Source organism: Plodia interpunctella, chromosome 2 (assembly GCF_027563975.2).
Source record: "Plodia interpunctella isolate USDA-ARS_2022_Savannah chromosome 2, ilPloInte3.2, whole genome shotgun sequence".
NCBI lineage: Eukaryota > Metazoa > Arthropoda > Insecta > Lepidoptera > Pyralidae > Plodia > Plodia interpunctella.
The window spans coordinates 2996530-3010068 of NC_071295.1; the positions used below are offsets into that span (position 1 = coordinate 2996530).

The window sequence follows — 13539 nt, forward strand, 5'->3', positions numbered from 1 at the left end:
AATTTTCATTTATATTTTTACCAAAGTCGAGACGCACTCCATTATTATAATGGCTATAGTTGCCATCAAGTTAAATCAGATACTTTATATGGGCCTGGGGTTGAGTTGCCAAAGGCCACGTTAAGCATTTTGGTGAACATATTGGTGGAATTAGGAAGTTGGTAGCCTGTCGCCTATTAGAAATGTCATGAATTAGAGTACACTCCCTTGATTGACGTTTACTATCATCAATAAATACTTCACATATTATTCCTGCAAAACCTTTATTCGGTAAACTAGGTATTACACAGGTTAGCCCTCCGGCTACAGTCCCGTTCGCCTGTCAGCCAAAGTGGCGGGAATCGTCCTGTCACTAGACATTGACGTATATGTGTCAATGACAAATCAGTGCGAACTCTACAACTATCTGCGCTGAAGGTGGTGCTTCATGCCAATTGATACATATCAATGCTTTTTTCATTCCCAAACCAACATTAAAGCTTGGACATATTATATGGATCTTTAATTTTGTGATGTAGGGTGGCAAAAAAATAACGTATGAAAAACAATTATTTTATTTACAAAACAAAATAGTTAATAACGTAAAAGTTTACAATAATTTAAATATCACAGACTTTACATTTATAACTTACAATTTAATAACTAAGACAGCAAAAGTATATACTAAGAAATATGGTATTAATCCCGGACCTCACCATTCTGTTGCGTTGCTAATCGACGTTTCAGATTGAAATACTGATCCGTTGTCAAGATACACTAATTCTATACAAACTTAGAGAGACTAGCACTAAAGATTTCACAATTTCATATACTACAATCAATTATATTTTTTATCTACACACATAAAAAGTCACTCATTTGCGTTCCCTAGCAGCTTTCTTCTCCTGTAACAACATGGACAACTCAGTCGGTATCGGAGTGTTGTTCGCTTTGAGCAACGCACACATGTTGCGTACGAATTTCTGTGACGGTGTGACCTCGATCTCTTGCATTCTGTTGAAGAGATTTGTCGCGGCGCTGCTATTGTCGTCCCGTTCTGAAATGACAAGAAATTATGCTGAGTAGATGTTAATAATACTTATTATACCGCTTCACTGATTAGTTTGTTAATTTTTTATTTAAAATTTATCTCTATGACGGAATGTTAACTTTGTTGCCATTATAGCTACAGTATTGTTGGTAAAACAGTTCGTATTTCAAAATGGTACTGGTCGAAAAAGTGACCCATCAATGTCACCTATTGTCACTCTAATTGGGTGTTGGCCATAAAACGAATGAGCGTTGTAACGACTCAGTCTTAGCTCTGGCGCCGTGCGGTGCGGTTGTGTTCCTTTGTATATCCATTCATTCATCCATTGTTATAAGCGACGTTCGATGTGCTGCTATTTCAGTGAAATTACTGTTTAGCCACTGAGAAAACGCTGTCGTGTTACTTCGTGAAGGTTTTTCTGTGATTATACTTGAAGTGGCTGTGTGATCTGTAAGTAACTTTGTTTAGCTATTTGTATACTATTTTTGTCTACTAAGAAACCTGACTAAGCAACCCGCAGACTAGTGCCGCCATCGCATTTTTATCCATTACTTTTAAGGCGAAAACTAAACAAGTGTTTATTATTAAACTAAACAAATATGATATGATATACTACAAAATATGATAAATATAGAAAAGAAAGTATTACAGTTTCCTATTGAACACAGTTGCCCAATTTACTAAAAAGAAGACTGGCCACCAAAATCCTTGTCGTAAAATGTGACAATATTTTTTACAATGAAAAACCATAATACTATGTAATAAAATCCTTTATCTAGTGTAGTAGTGTCCTGTTATGTTTTTTAATTTTATTTTATTATTAAATTGATAAATATGTTATGGTGGCGCTAGTAGACCATACAGAATATAACGTGAAATACTCACGGTAAACATCTAGTATCATCTCGTAAATCTCGTCAACATCGACTCTCCGAAGATCTCGAACAGCGTTCGCGATATTCTCGAGCGCGTGAACTCTCTTCTCGTCCGCGAAGCGCTCGCAGCGGCGCAGCAACGCGTCGGGATGGAACTTCACGGTCGGATCGAGGAATAGTTTGCGGAGGGTCTTCGTGTAGCCCACGTCTGCTAATGCTGCTATTAGGGTTAGCTGGAAACGGGGATATATTATCATAGCATTAGGCTATATTGCATTCGCGCGACGTTGTAAAACCACTTCCAATTTTTTCTGATACCCCCTCCACCCATCTTTTTTCCCACTCCACCCCCAGGGACAATACATACTTTCTTTTTACATTAAATATTACGCATAAAAATTCGCATAGGTACCTCGTTACGTTACGTTACGTTACGTTACCCTTGCATGGCGACAGTGAACCAGACGCACTTACCCTGCCGACATACCTCATACTAATACGAATAGTGGCAAAAAGGGTCAGCCCATCTAGCCAATGTTTAAATTAGAATAGACATGTAGACATACGTTTGTTTTTAGGCTAAATTGTTTTGATTAAAGATAGATTGATTATTATTTATGACCATACCTGCACATCCCCGGGTCCATGGACCTGCTTATTAACACTGAGCACATTCTGAACCAGTTTGTTCAACCTTCCGTTGTTCCTCTCGTTCGTGATGAAGTTGTCTTCGGAGCCGGCGCCCATGGCTCTCAGTATGGCGCAAATCAACTCGTGTTTCAGAGGAGTCTTGTTGTACTCTGCTGATAGGTTCGTGAATTCGTTCACTGCCTCTTGGAGATTGTTACTGTAATAGTTGAGGCGTATTTAAATGTTGATAGTCAGTGATTTGTGGTGGAGATGTAGGAGCGGATCCTGGGCTACACGCATTGAGGCTGATGTAGGAACCAGGAAAACAGCTCAGATAAGAGTCATATTAGGAATATCCCCTCTCTCTTTGTTCTCAGGGTCCGCGTTCCTACTTTTTCATCTATTCGGCATTCCAAGTTATTTGTAGTATTTCTTGGGTTTGCCCCTTCTGCCAGGGCCAGTCTTCAGCTGATCAGATATTAGCTCTTAATACCGACATGAATAATCGAGGAACTTACTTTTTTAGATGAACTCGTATGAGAGGTCCCAGGATAACGTTACTAGGCTTGCAGTAACCCAAAGAGATGAGGAGGTAGAACATTTTGCCAGTCTCTGGTGGATTGCTTTGCGCCGCCATGGCGTCTAGTAGCCGCCAGCAATTCATTTGGATACTTTGGCCACCCACCACGTGCCTGGAAAAGCGAATTTGATTGTATATATTGTACCGTTTTCTATTGTACTCTCTTTGCAATAGCTTTTACCTTCTTATACTACACCAGCAATGTACGTTGAATTCACCATTCGACGACCTCGGTGGCGTAGTGATACAGTACTTGCCTCTAAACCGAGATGTCCCGGGTTCGAACCCCGTTCGGGATGGAAATGATGGAAAATGTTGAATGTTTATAAAATATAGTATCGTTGAGTTAGTATCCCATAACACAAGTCTCGAACTTACTTTGGGGCTAGCTCAATCTGTGTGATTTGTCCTAATGTTTTATATATTGATTTACCAAGAAAAGCCGACATTGATGTGATAGCATTAAAAGTATTACCTTTTCTTCGACTGTTCAGTGATCATATCGATGGCTTGATCAATCTTGTGCCTATAAACCATAAGCGTCGCAAAATCTATTATTTTGAACTCGTCCAGACTGAAATTCGGCGCGGTTTTATTTAAATCTGCTAGACACATCTCAGCTTCCTCCAACTCGCCCAGTTTCACGTGTAAATCAAAGATGGCGGCTTTCATACCGGCTGATAGGAATACCTAGATTTGAAAATATTCATCAAACCAAAATTATTTATTAATTTAGGAATACATATCACTTATTTCATTCATTTAATTCTACTAGCTATCGAAATGGTTGATTTGGTGAGAAAACAGTTTATCGATTCCGATAAACTGACGATTGTATACTGAATGAATATTTTTCTTTTTTTTTTATAACATTTGACTACCTCTGTAGCCTAGTCATCATGTCGTACTGCTATACTGGAAGTCCCGGGTTCGATCCCCGGTCATGTCAAAAATGAAAAATTATTTTCTTGGATGTTTATCTATACATATATATGTTATAAAATATAGTATCGTTGAGTTAGTATCCCATAACACAAGTCTAGAACTTACATTGGGGCTACTTCAATCTGTTTGATACGTTCATACATATATTCATTTATTTATTTACACATACCCCCTCTTTCTGACACCTATCCGCTATCTGCTTGGCCGCGTGCAAGTTCCCCTCTTTGCAGTACACCTGCAACAGCTTCCTCAACACGCCGCGTGTGTTCATGCCTTTAGCTTCTAGTTCGTTCAAGTGAGCTCGAAGCGACGCCTCGTCCATATGTTTCTGGAACAATTTTTATTTTATATAAGACTAGCTTCGCCCGGGGCTTCGCTCCCGTGGGTGAATTGTTACTATGTGTTATTCCAAGTTATATTATACCCGTGTACCAAATTTCATAACAATCAGTCTAATAGATTTTGCGTGAAAGTGTAATAAATAAATAAAATAAATAAATAGGGATAAATGACACAGATTGAGTTAGCCCCAAAGTAAGTTCGAAACTTGTGTTATGGGATACTAACTCAACGATACTATATTCTATAACATATACATATATAGATAAACATCCAAGACCCAGGTCAATCTGAAAAAGATCATTTTTCATGTTGACCTGACCGGGATTCGAACCCGGGACCTCCACTGTAGCAGTCCGGCATGATGACCATTAAACCACGGATGTCGTCAAAAACAACACAAGTAACAAACATACACATCCTCACAAACTTTCGCATTTATAATATTAGTAGGATATGAATGTGGCAGGAACTTAAGGAATTGGTAACAATTTTTACTCACTTTTAGTATTGATAAATTTATTACGACTTCAAACCTTTTTTTTTTAAGTGTCATGGCTCCATCGTTCACCAAAACGACGATTTTGCCAACGTCAAAGTTGAGATTGACACGGAATATATTTTTTTAATATCAATATTGAAACACGGTTCAGTGAAGTTGATTTCAAACCTTAATTTTTATTACGATATTATTATTGTTTGACGGCCTAGTTAAATGCGACACAGCTTGACAGCTGTATCGCATTTGACTAGGCGTTGACAATGCGGACAGGATTGCACAACCGAAGAAATTTAATGTTTAAACGTAAAATTATTAGTTAAATTATTAGAATTTATTGCTAACACTGGAGAAGTTTAAATATGTTTGACGGCCTAGTTAAATGCGATACAGCTGTCAGCGTTGACATTGCGGACAGGGTTGTCACAACCGAAGAAATGTAATGTTTAAACGTGACATTATTAGTTAAATTATTAGAAGTTATTGCTAACACTGGTGTCAGATTTTATTCAAGTCGCCTAAGGGCATCTGACATGAAATTTTACGACTACTTGCCGCCATCTTGTGGCAGATAGTCGCATACACACAAGTGAACTAAACTGTCCACCAGTGTGTAGATTTCCTCAAGATGTTTTCCTTTACCGGAAGCAAATGGTGGTCTATGAAAACTAGCATATATGATAGGTATGATAGCTAGTATATATGAGTCAGATCGGTATACAAACTCGTATGGCACGAGTATGATACGAACCTGAGACCTTTCGATCCACAGGCGGGCGTCGTAACCATTACACCGCCACAGCTTCAAATTACCAAAATTAACGTCACGAAACTACTTTCGTGGCACTAGTATCGTGATAACAGTTAAGCTTAAGGTCTTAAGGTGGAATATTCTTACCGGATGCGTCATCTGCTGCGTAAAGATGTCTCCATCATCTGCGATCATATCGTCAGTTATATTGATAAGTTCGTTTCGCAAAATTTCCGCCAATTGCTTATTGCATTTATCTGGTATACGGCTCACGCAATAATCGGCCGCTGCTGTCGATATCTTCAGTCTGCGTTTCGATATTGCCTGGTGATGAGAAATTAAATAAGAAATCTATATATATATATATATATATATATATATATATATATATATATATATATATATAACTCTTGCATTACTAGACTGACTGACTGACAACGCACAGCCGAAACTACTGGGCATAGAAAGCTGACGTGTGTAGGTTGGTAAGACTGTGTGTAGGGGAGCACTAAGAATGGATTTTCTGAAATTTCCTCGAGAAACTGAATTTGAACTGAAACTGATTTTTACTCACATACGAAGTTGTGGGCAAAAGCTCGTAATTATATAAAAATTGACCTCGTTATTATTGTGAAGGTACAGTCGACTTCATGTAAATTTTCGTAAGATGACAATAGAAGCAATTTAGCAGTGGTTTTTGATAGCTTGATATGCTGTTGACTGTATTAAGAATGTCTTATTAAAGATCATACGACAAAAAATTTAGACTCTTTCCCATCCTCGCGTGTTCCTACTTGCATTCACGGCATTGGCCTCGGGCCTGACGTCAACTCTCTTTAGGAATGCTGTTGCCCACACAGAAGACTTTCGCCTTCCACGGAAAACTCATTTTAGGGCGAAACCCACACGAAGTTATATATTACAGAACAGCTTACCTGAACTAAATTCTTGAAATCCGAAACATCCTCTTGCAGCTTCTTATGCTGCATGAACGTGCACAGGAATCGCCCCACCCAATCTTTGCTCTTGACCGAAGCCTTCGCCAATATGTCTTGGAGTATATGTACAGTGGACACATTATCCGCGCTTATTAAATAGCCTTTAACTAGAGGCTTTAAGAGCTTATCGGCGTCTACTTTACCTTTGAATAACTCGCCTGAAAAAAAAGTTGATTCTACAGTTTGTCTATAAGGATTTTAACGAAGTACTTTTTTTACACTACTGAGCAAATAAACAGGCATGCGGCCCACCTGATGGGAAGTGGTCACCGCACCCTACGGACTCCTATAACACCAATGGTGTCACAAGCGCGTCCCGACACCCAATGATTTTTTTTCGCGCCCTTTTTGAAGTATCCATGTGGTATTTATGGTAGGGAGGTCATACCACAACCTCGGACAACGCAGGAGGAAGTTCCTTATAAAGCGCACTGACCGCAACCTTTTGTATTTTATTTTTATTACACAGATACTTAATCAAGAAGAAGAGGAAGAAGTGCAAATAACATACATATCTCACTCGCCGCCCTGACTTGCCCCGTATTCAATAGTGTCTCCATCATGGGTGTCATAACAGTGGTGATAGGCAGACCAGCTTCCTGGAACTTCTTCATCAAGTTCTGAGGTGATGTGAAGCTGACGTACGGTAGTGTGTAGTTCATTATAGTTTCATAGTCTGGCATTACGTCCATTGAGACCATCGTCGATAGAGTGTTCATTATGCCTAAGAAACAGTGACAAGATTTCGCTTAGAGCTGTAATTTATCCAGTTATAGGATGGTTGACCAAAATGTCTTCTAAAAACCATTCAAGATGTTATCTCAAATGAAAATTATAGCAAACTAGCTTTTGACAGGAACATACACAATTTTCATACAATATTTTACCCCCTATTTTTTATAGTAATTTAGGGGTTGGTTGAAAAAATGTAGCCTATGTTTGAATGGGGTTCTTTAACTACATGCATACTAAATTTCATCAAAATTGGTCCAGCGCTTTAGCCGCGATAGCGGAACAGATAGAAGGAGAAGCTTTCGCATGTATAATATTACTATGGAAGTATGGATATATTACAAAATATCACGTTTTTATACCTTTTTCTCCATAACTTTTAGAGTTATGCAACAGTATAGGCCAGAAGTAATGGGGTCTGAGCGGCAAGCCCATCTGTTTCATTCTCACGAACATGTCCAAGGCCAGGGGCACCTTTCCTTGTTGTAAAGCAGCTTCGGACGCGTTTTGTATAGCGATGGGGTTCCGACCGGAGGCCATTAGCTCTTGGGTTACTAAGCCTAGGACACTCGATGGCTGGAAGGCGAAAAAACAACATGTATTATATATAATCTAGTGCTAAATAAATGTTATAACTTGCGGAAGTCAGTCTGTCTGTTTGTCTACAAGTAGACCGATCGTTACGTAGGGGACACGCTGTCCCGGCCCGATGACCCGGGGTCGACGGAGTTGCGCGCAATAGCTAGTTCAAGATATCTTAATGTTTTTCATAAAAAGAATGCAAAACAGTAAAGAGGCCTGTAAAAAATAATTGAGTTACAAACTACGTTCGTAAACTCATTGATATTTTGGGATAAACACAAACCTCAATAACTTTGGTGATAAACGATAATATTATATTTTGATTACTCACATTTTGATTACAAAATTTATGGTGTATATTATAAAAAAATAAACTTACAATAGAAGCTTTAACACAATCTCTGACTAAGCTTCTCCCATGCAATCCTTGGTCATCCTTCGGTCCAAATGAGGGCAGCGGCAGACATTTGTAAATCTCCAATGCCGGTATGGGATGGTTTCGAAATACTAAAGCCGTACACACACTTTGCATATATGCAGATATCGATGGTGTCTGCAATGTTTCCTCTGGGAGATACTGAAGTATCTGTACAAAAAGAAAAACAAAATGTTACTCGTCGGCAAAGTGATTTGATGTCACCTGTTGTCACCCCACCTGTATGGGCTACTAATATTATTAGTGCGAAAGTATTATTATTATATAACCTGGAATAACACATAGGTTAATTTTTATTCCGAAATTCCCACGGGAGCGAAGAACCAGGGCGCAGCTAATTGGCTAGAAAACGTGCGAGCATTGTAACTCTGTCTTAGCTTTGGCGCCGTGCGGTGTGGTTGTGTTGCATGTTATTATAATTTTCCCTTTGATCTTTCTCTCAGTTTGAAATAATGTGGATTATAATTATTTTAGGATTTGAATATAAACATAGCATTAGGAAGAGAGTCGGACCTTAGGAATACATTCATACAATCCAATGTCTGCTGTGGCCTTGACAATTTCCATGATATGTGTTTCTCTGAACTTCAATCCGCTCCTTCTTGCCCTGTCCAACTCATTGAACATATATGAGGGCTGTTTGTTATAGGCCAACGCTCTGATGACAGCTGTATGCGTGTCTATGGTCATCTCTAGTTTCAAAGACTTCATCATGGTAAGAACTTCTTGGATGTTCTTGATATTTCTGAAAACATCATTATCATTTATGGTTTACAGTTGATTTGCCATAACTACGTCGTGATTAATTTGTGACAAAGTGCCTATGGAACACTGACATAAACCCACATTTTTTATAAGTATTTTGTTTCCCAGTACTATTAAGTACTGGGAATTTAAATCTAACATCACAGAAAACTTACCCAACTCTCCCTTGGCAAATGATCAATGAGTGGAATATGCTCTCTGTGGCAGGAAATCCATGTGCTTTCATGTTTGATATGACTTCTGTCGCTTGATTTAAATCTCCTGCCTGTCACAGTCGTGTTAAATATTATTATTAGATATTACTTTATCTCACTGCATCAAGTTACATGTTTTTTATATTTTTGTACAATAAAGTTTTACATACAAATAAATATGCCTATGTCCTACATCAAATTCTAATGCCAGGCTTCTGATGAACACTATGAACTATCATACACCCTTCCATTTGATATAAAAAAAGCAACACTTAGTTTTGTGATATTATCTTTTGCTTGTTACAAAATAAAGATACACTATAGCCTGCAACAAGCTTTATATGAACTATTGTATGTATGTGGGTGAGAAATTAGTTAAAATAGCAAAAAATGACACTCAAGATTATATAAAAAGTAAAGAAAATTGATTTTTAACAACCATTTATTTTTTTGTTAATGCAAAACCAAATAGAATGGTAAAGATGGTTTGAAAAACACACATTGATGCCAACCAAGAGCACACAACAAACTGATTAATTTTATACTCTTTATATGCAGCCTTTTTTAAATAATTAAAATAACAAGGTATAACTATTTAAAAAACTTAACTCTCCAAGGGCCCTCAAAATCAACTCGTAAGTAGTGATATTAGGCGCAACTGGATGCATTTGAGAGATGAAACTGCTTGCTGTGAGAGTCCTCTTGTTGGCAATATACACCCGTAATAGCTCATTATAATGCTCTACTTGAAATGTTGTATGAGCCCTGTAAAGAAATTATGTTCAGTAACAAAATTTTATAATCTCTATGAAGTTTTGTTCTAGGATTTATCCCATTATTCATTAAAAAGTTAAAAATATTAGTTTGGTTAATATCGCACTTTATAAAATTTTAAATTCACAGAAAGAGTGTTTCAGCTTAAATTATGTTTTACCGTTTTATGAATAACTGGGTTAGTATGTGAGTATTGTTTATGATATGGAATATTATGTAAGCATTACAAAAAATATTAAGTTTTTTTAAAATAAACTTGTTATAATAAAATAAACATTCTGGTAATTTCTACCCCAAATAGATTTTTAATTATTTCTTCTAATTTCCACAAAATAATAGTATTAAGGCTATGTGACATGTGTAAAATTCGTAATGTAAATATAAAAGAAAAATATTACTTTAGGATATTCCATATTTCCTCAGTAAGAGCCATTCGTGTTGAAGGCGCTTCATCTGGTAACAATTCACCACAACAACTTATCAGCAGCAAGCTTTGTCTTGTGGTTGAAAAGTTCATTTCTTTCACTTTGTTCATCACTCTCTTCAAATCATTCTTGTAAACCCTATTTTTCTGGTGAATGTCACTCGAAAGACCAGCTATTTGCTTTTCCAACAAATCTTGGGATTTCTTCGATTCGTTCGAAACAGTCGAATATCGAACTATATTTATTCCAGAACTTGGAAATATGATACCAAAACTGTTTATACTAGTTGTTTTATCTGACCTGTAAATTATAAAATAAAATGTAATTATTTTATTGATAAAGAAAAAAAAATGCAATAAAAGTTTGACTAACCTAAATATTTGATAATGTTTACAGGGGCATTGTATAGTCGTGACATTCACAGCGGCATAAAATTTTTTGGACGCCAAAATTCTTGCACAATTTTGTATTTTTGAACATTGTCTTGTGAGAAACATTTTGAATTTAAAATTGCGATAGTAAGAAACAAAATACCAAAACAACCTCCACTAAGACTAATCAAAGTCACTAAATCAATCAAATTTTATTTGACAATGACATCTTTTTTTTTCTATTTGTTGTTCTCTGTAGATACGGGATTGGGTATTCATGTATTTTTAACACAGATATAAAACAGATTTAAAAACCTTACATTAATAAATCTGTGATTTTTAATAAACTTTTAGCTTTATTCCACAGATATTAATATTACTGTTATTCTTATATCTGTGCTTTATTCTGGGAACTGGAATCACTGCTACTACAAGATCACTCCTATTGCTTTAAAATCCGTTGCCTACAGTGATATGCTGGTAAAAAATTACATTTTGATCCCATTTAACCAATAGGGCTTATTACGCAAAGGTCAAATGATGGCGCTACTGGTACCACTAAGGTACACAAACATTGCCAATAAAATACGCAAAAAGCGCCAATTTTCAATATTGTTGTAGATTTACGACCTAAAACACCTTTTACGCAATCGTGGTGCGAGTTTAAAGGAAAAAGGAAGGATTTAGTGGATTATCCTGAAAATAATAACACTATTTTAGGTTATGTTCTGCATTATTTGGTCAACTGTGGTCATAAACTGATATAAAGTTGATTTTAACTGAAGATCTTACCTGTTTGAAGTCCATATTTTAATAAGTCTTCACGTGTGAAGTGTTCCAAGCTTCTTTTCGACTTTTACGTTTACTGGCTCGAAAATATCCCATAGTTCTCGAATTTTATCTTATAGAAAACGATTTTTCCCAATATTTCACATTGTTGTATTTTTTCACAGACTAATGCTTAGATAGGTAATGAAAGGATTAATAAAGTACTCTAATAAACGTTTTAATCGACATAGCAAAAGGCGGCAAAGCTTTTGTGTACCTAACATACAGTGCTATACTCTGGCCGGATAAATGTGTAAAACAGGGAGTATTTAAGGGTAAATACATGTAAAAACATTGTATGGTTCATATGTACTTACATCATCAACAACAACTACATTATTTGCCCTAATTTGGAAATGTGTATTTCGTTTTTAGTTTATCATTTTAATTTGTCTATTTCACCGGTTTATTCCTAATCAGACTTTTTTTCCACTGTTAATTTAAACTGAGTGTAGTGTGACCTCGTAATTTTAATAAAAACGTATGTTTCTTCTATAAAGGAGGAATAAGTATGTGGCTAGAATATATCTCGCTACAAGTATATTACAATACAATATATCCATATTGTGGGAGAGGCACTCGAATCGAAATTGGCGGGGTAGATCCGGCGCCTTTCAGTTAGTCCAAGGACGACGAGGACGCGAGGACTATACTTACCTACCTAGGTACATGTTCTTCATGTGGGTCCTGTGTGTTGGTCACACTAAATTCGCAAACTTCATTCACTTCAAAAAGTTTTCAAACACGTGGCGCTAGTGTCCTGCATATCTGTCACAGATATCTGTCAATCGTTTCGTTTCGTGGATGTGGTGTGGTGTGTTTTGTGTTGTGAGTGCTTGTTGAATTTATTGCGATTTATTCGTGTCATGTGGTAAGTGTTTTTGAATAAAATAGTATATATGTTTTTATTTATTAGTTATGAACTTAACAGAGTCTAAACACAGCAATTATAGATGAAAAAATAGGGTCTCATTGGCCGTTACTTGACCGCCATCGCCCAAGCCTGCCGACTCGGCTCGGATCTCGGCACCGCCTTTTCTGCGGATTGTGATTCGTGACATTCGATGCGTTTTTTTTGTATTCCTAATAAAAAACATTGTCACCATAATGCTACTAACACTTATGTGGTAAAGCAATGCGCTCGGTGACCTAACCTTCACTTTTTATTTCTTCTTTTTTGGTGTATCAATTTTGTATTTTCCTGGTGATGATTCATAGTGATTTGAGTGTTTGTAGGGCTTGTCTCTTGGCAATCTATTCACTCCTATTTATAACAACTTGGCTACTGTATGTTTTGTATATTTTAAAATACAATATTCTATTGCCTATTTACTTTGATTTCTATGATACTACTGGGTTTCAGATATCTTCTCTAGGTCTTGGAAGTTAATATTTGTATTGGGAAGGTCTTTTATTAACTGTCATTCTACACATATTGGTTAGAAATTTCAATTCTTCAGGTACAATTTATAACAGCTAAGACAATTAATAAGTAGTCAACATTTTCTAACCACTCTTAGCCCTTTTAAAGGTAAAATATTTCATCATAACTTACATTGTTTTGCTAATGGAAAAATATCTAGAACTAAATATAAATAACTCAGATTTTAAAAATTTCCAACAGATAAAATATTATAAATTTAGATAAGATTAATAATAATAATGAAGGCTGAATTTGTTATCTTAACCATATTTATTTTAGTTCAGTAATCTTAATCTTAGAGCTAATAGTTGAACTATGATAGCTGTTGTCAGTTTGGTTTTTGTCATATAAAATTATAGCCA

General features: G+C 36.4%; 2 protein-coding genes across 2 annotated transcripts in view; one reads left to right on the top strand and one right to left on the bottom strand.

Moving 5' to 3' along the window:
• Positions 1-538: 538 nt before the first annotated feature.
• Positions 539-11121, bottom strand: LOC128678448 (leucine-rich PPR motif-containing protein, mitochondrial-like). Its single transcript, XM_053760020.1, has 16 exons — positions 10928-11121; positions 10529-10855; positions 9965-10121; positions 9318-9427; positions 8911-9142; positions 8341-8547; positions 7742-7955; positions 7159-7371; positions 6585-6805; positions 5797-5973; positions 4230-4388; positions 3591-3805; positions 3054-3227; positions 2533-2752; positions 1916-2138; positions 539-1036 (listed from the first exon to the last, which is right to left on the bottom strand). Exons 1-16 carry the CDS (start codon positions 11050-11052, stop codon positions 855-857), a joined length of 3156 nt encoding a protein of 1051 aa, XP_053615995.1. The 5' UTR covers positions 11053-11121; the 3' UTR covers positions 539-854.
• A 1392-nt stretch (positions 11122-12513) lies between these two features.
• The window catches only part of Arf6 (ADP ribosylation factor 6), a 39988-nt gene continuing 38962 nt past the window's right edge, over positions 12514-13539 (top strand). The window contains exon 1 of the mRNA XM_053766761.1: positions 12514-12625. The gene's annotated coding sequence lies outside the window, so the exon portion shown is untranslated. The remainder of the gene's footprint in view (positions 12626-13539) is intronic.

Bases quoted from the DNA above. Each gene is read 5' to 3' on its own strand.
- LOC128678448 (XM_053760020.1), bottom strand. From the start codon at position 11,052: ATGTTTCTCACAAGACAATGTTCAAAAATACAAAATTGTGCAAGAATT. The intron at 10,856-10,927 runs GTTAGTCAAACT...TATAATTTACAG, and splicing joins AAACATTATCAAATATTTAG to GTCAGATAAAACAACTAGTA. The intron at 1,037-1,915 runs GTGAGTATTTCA...TTGTCATTTCAG, and splicing joins GATGATACTAGATGTTTACC to AACGGGACGACAATAGCAGC.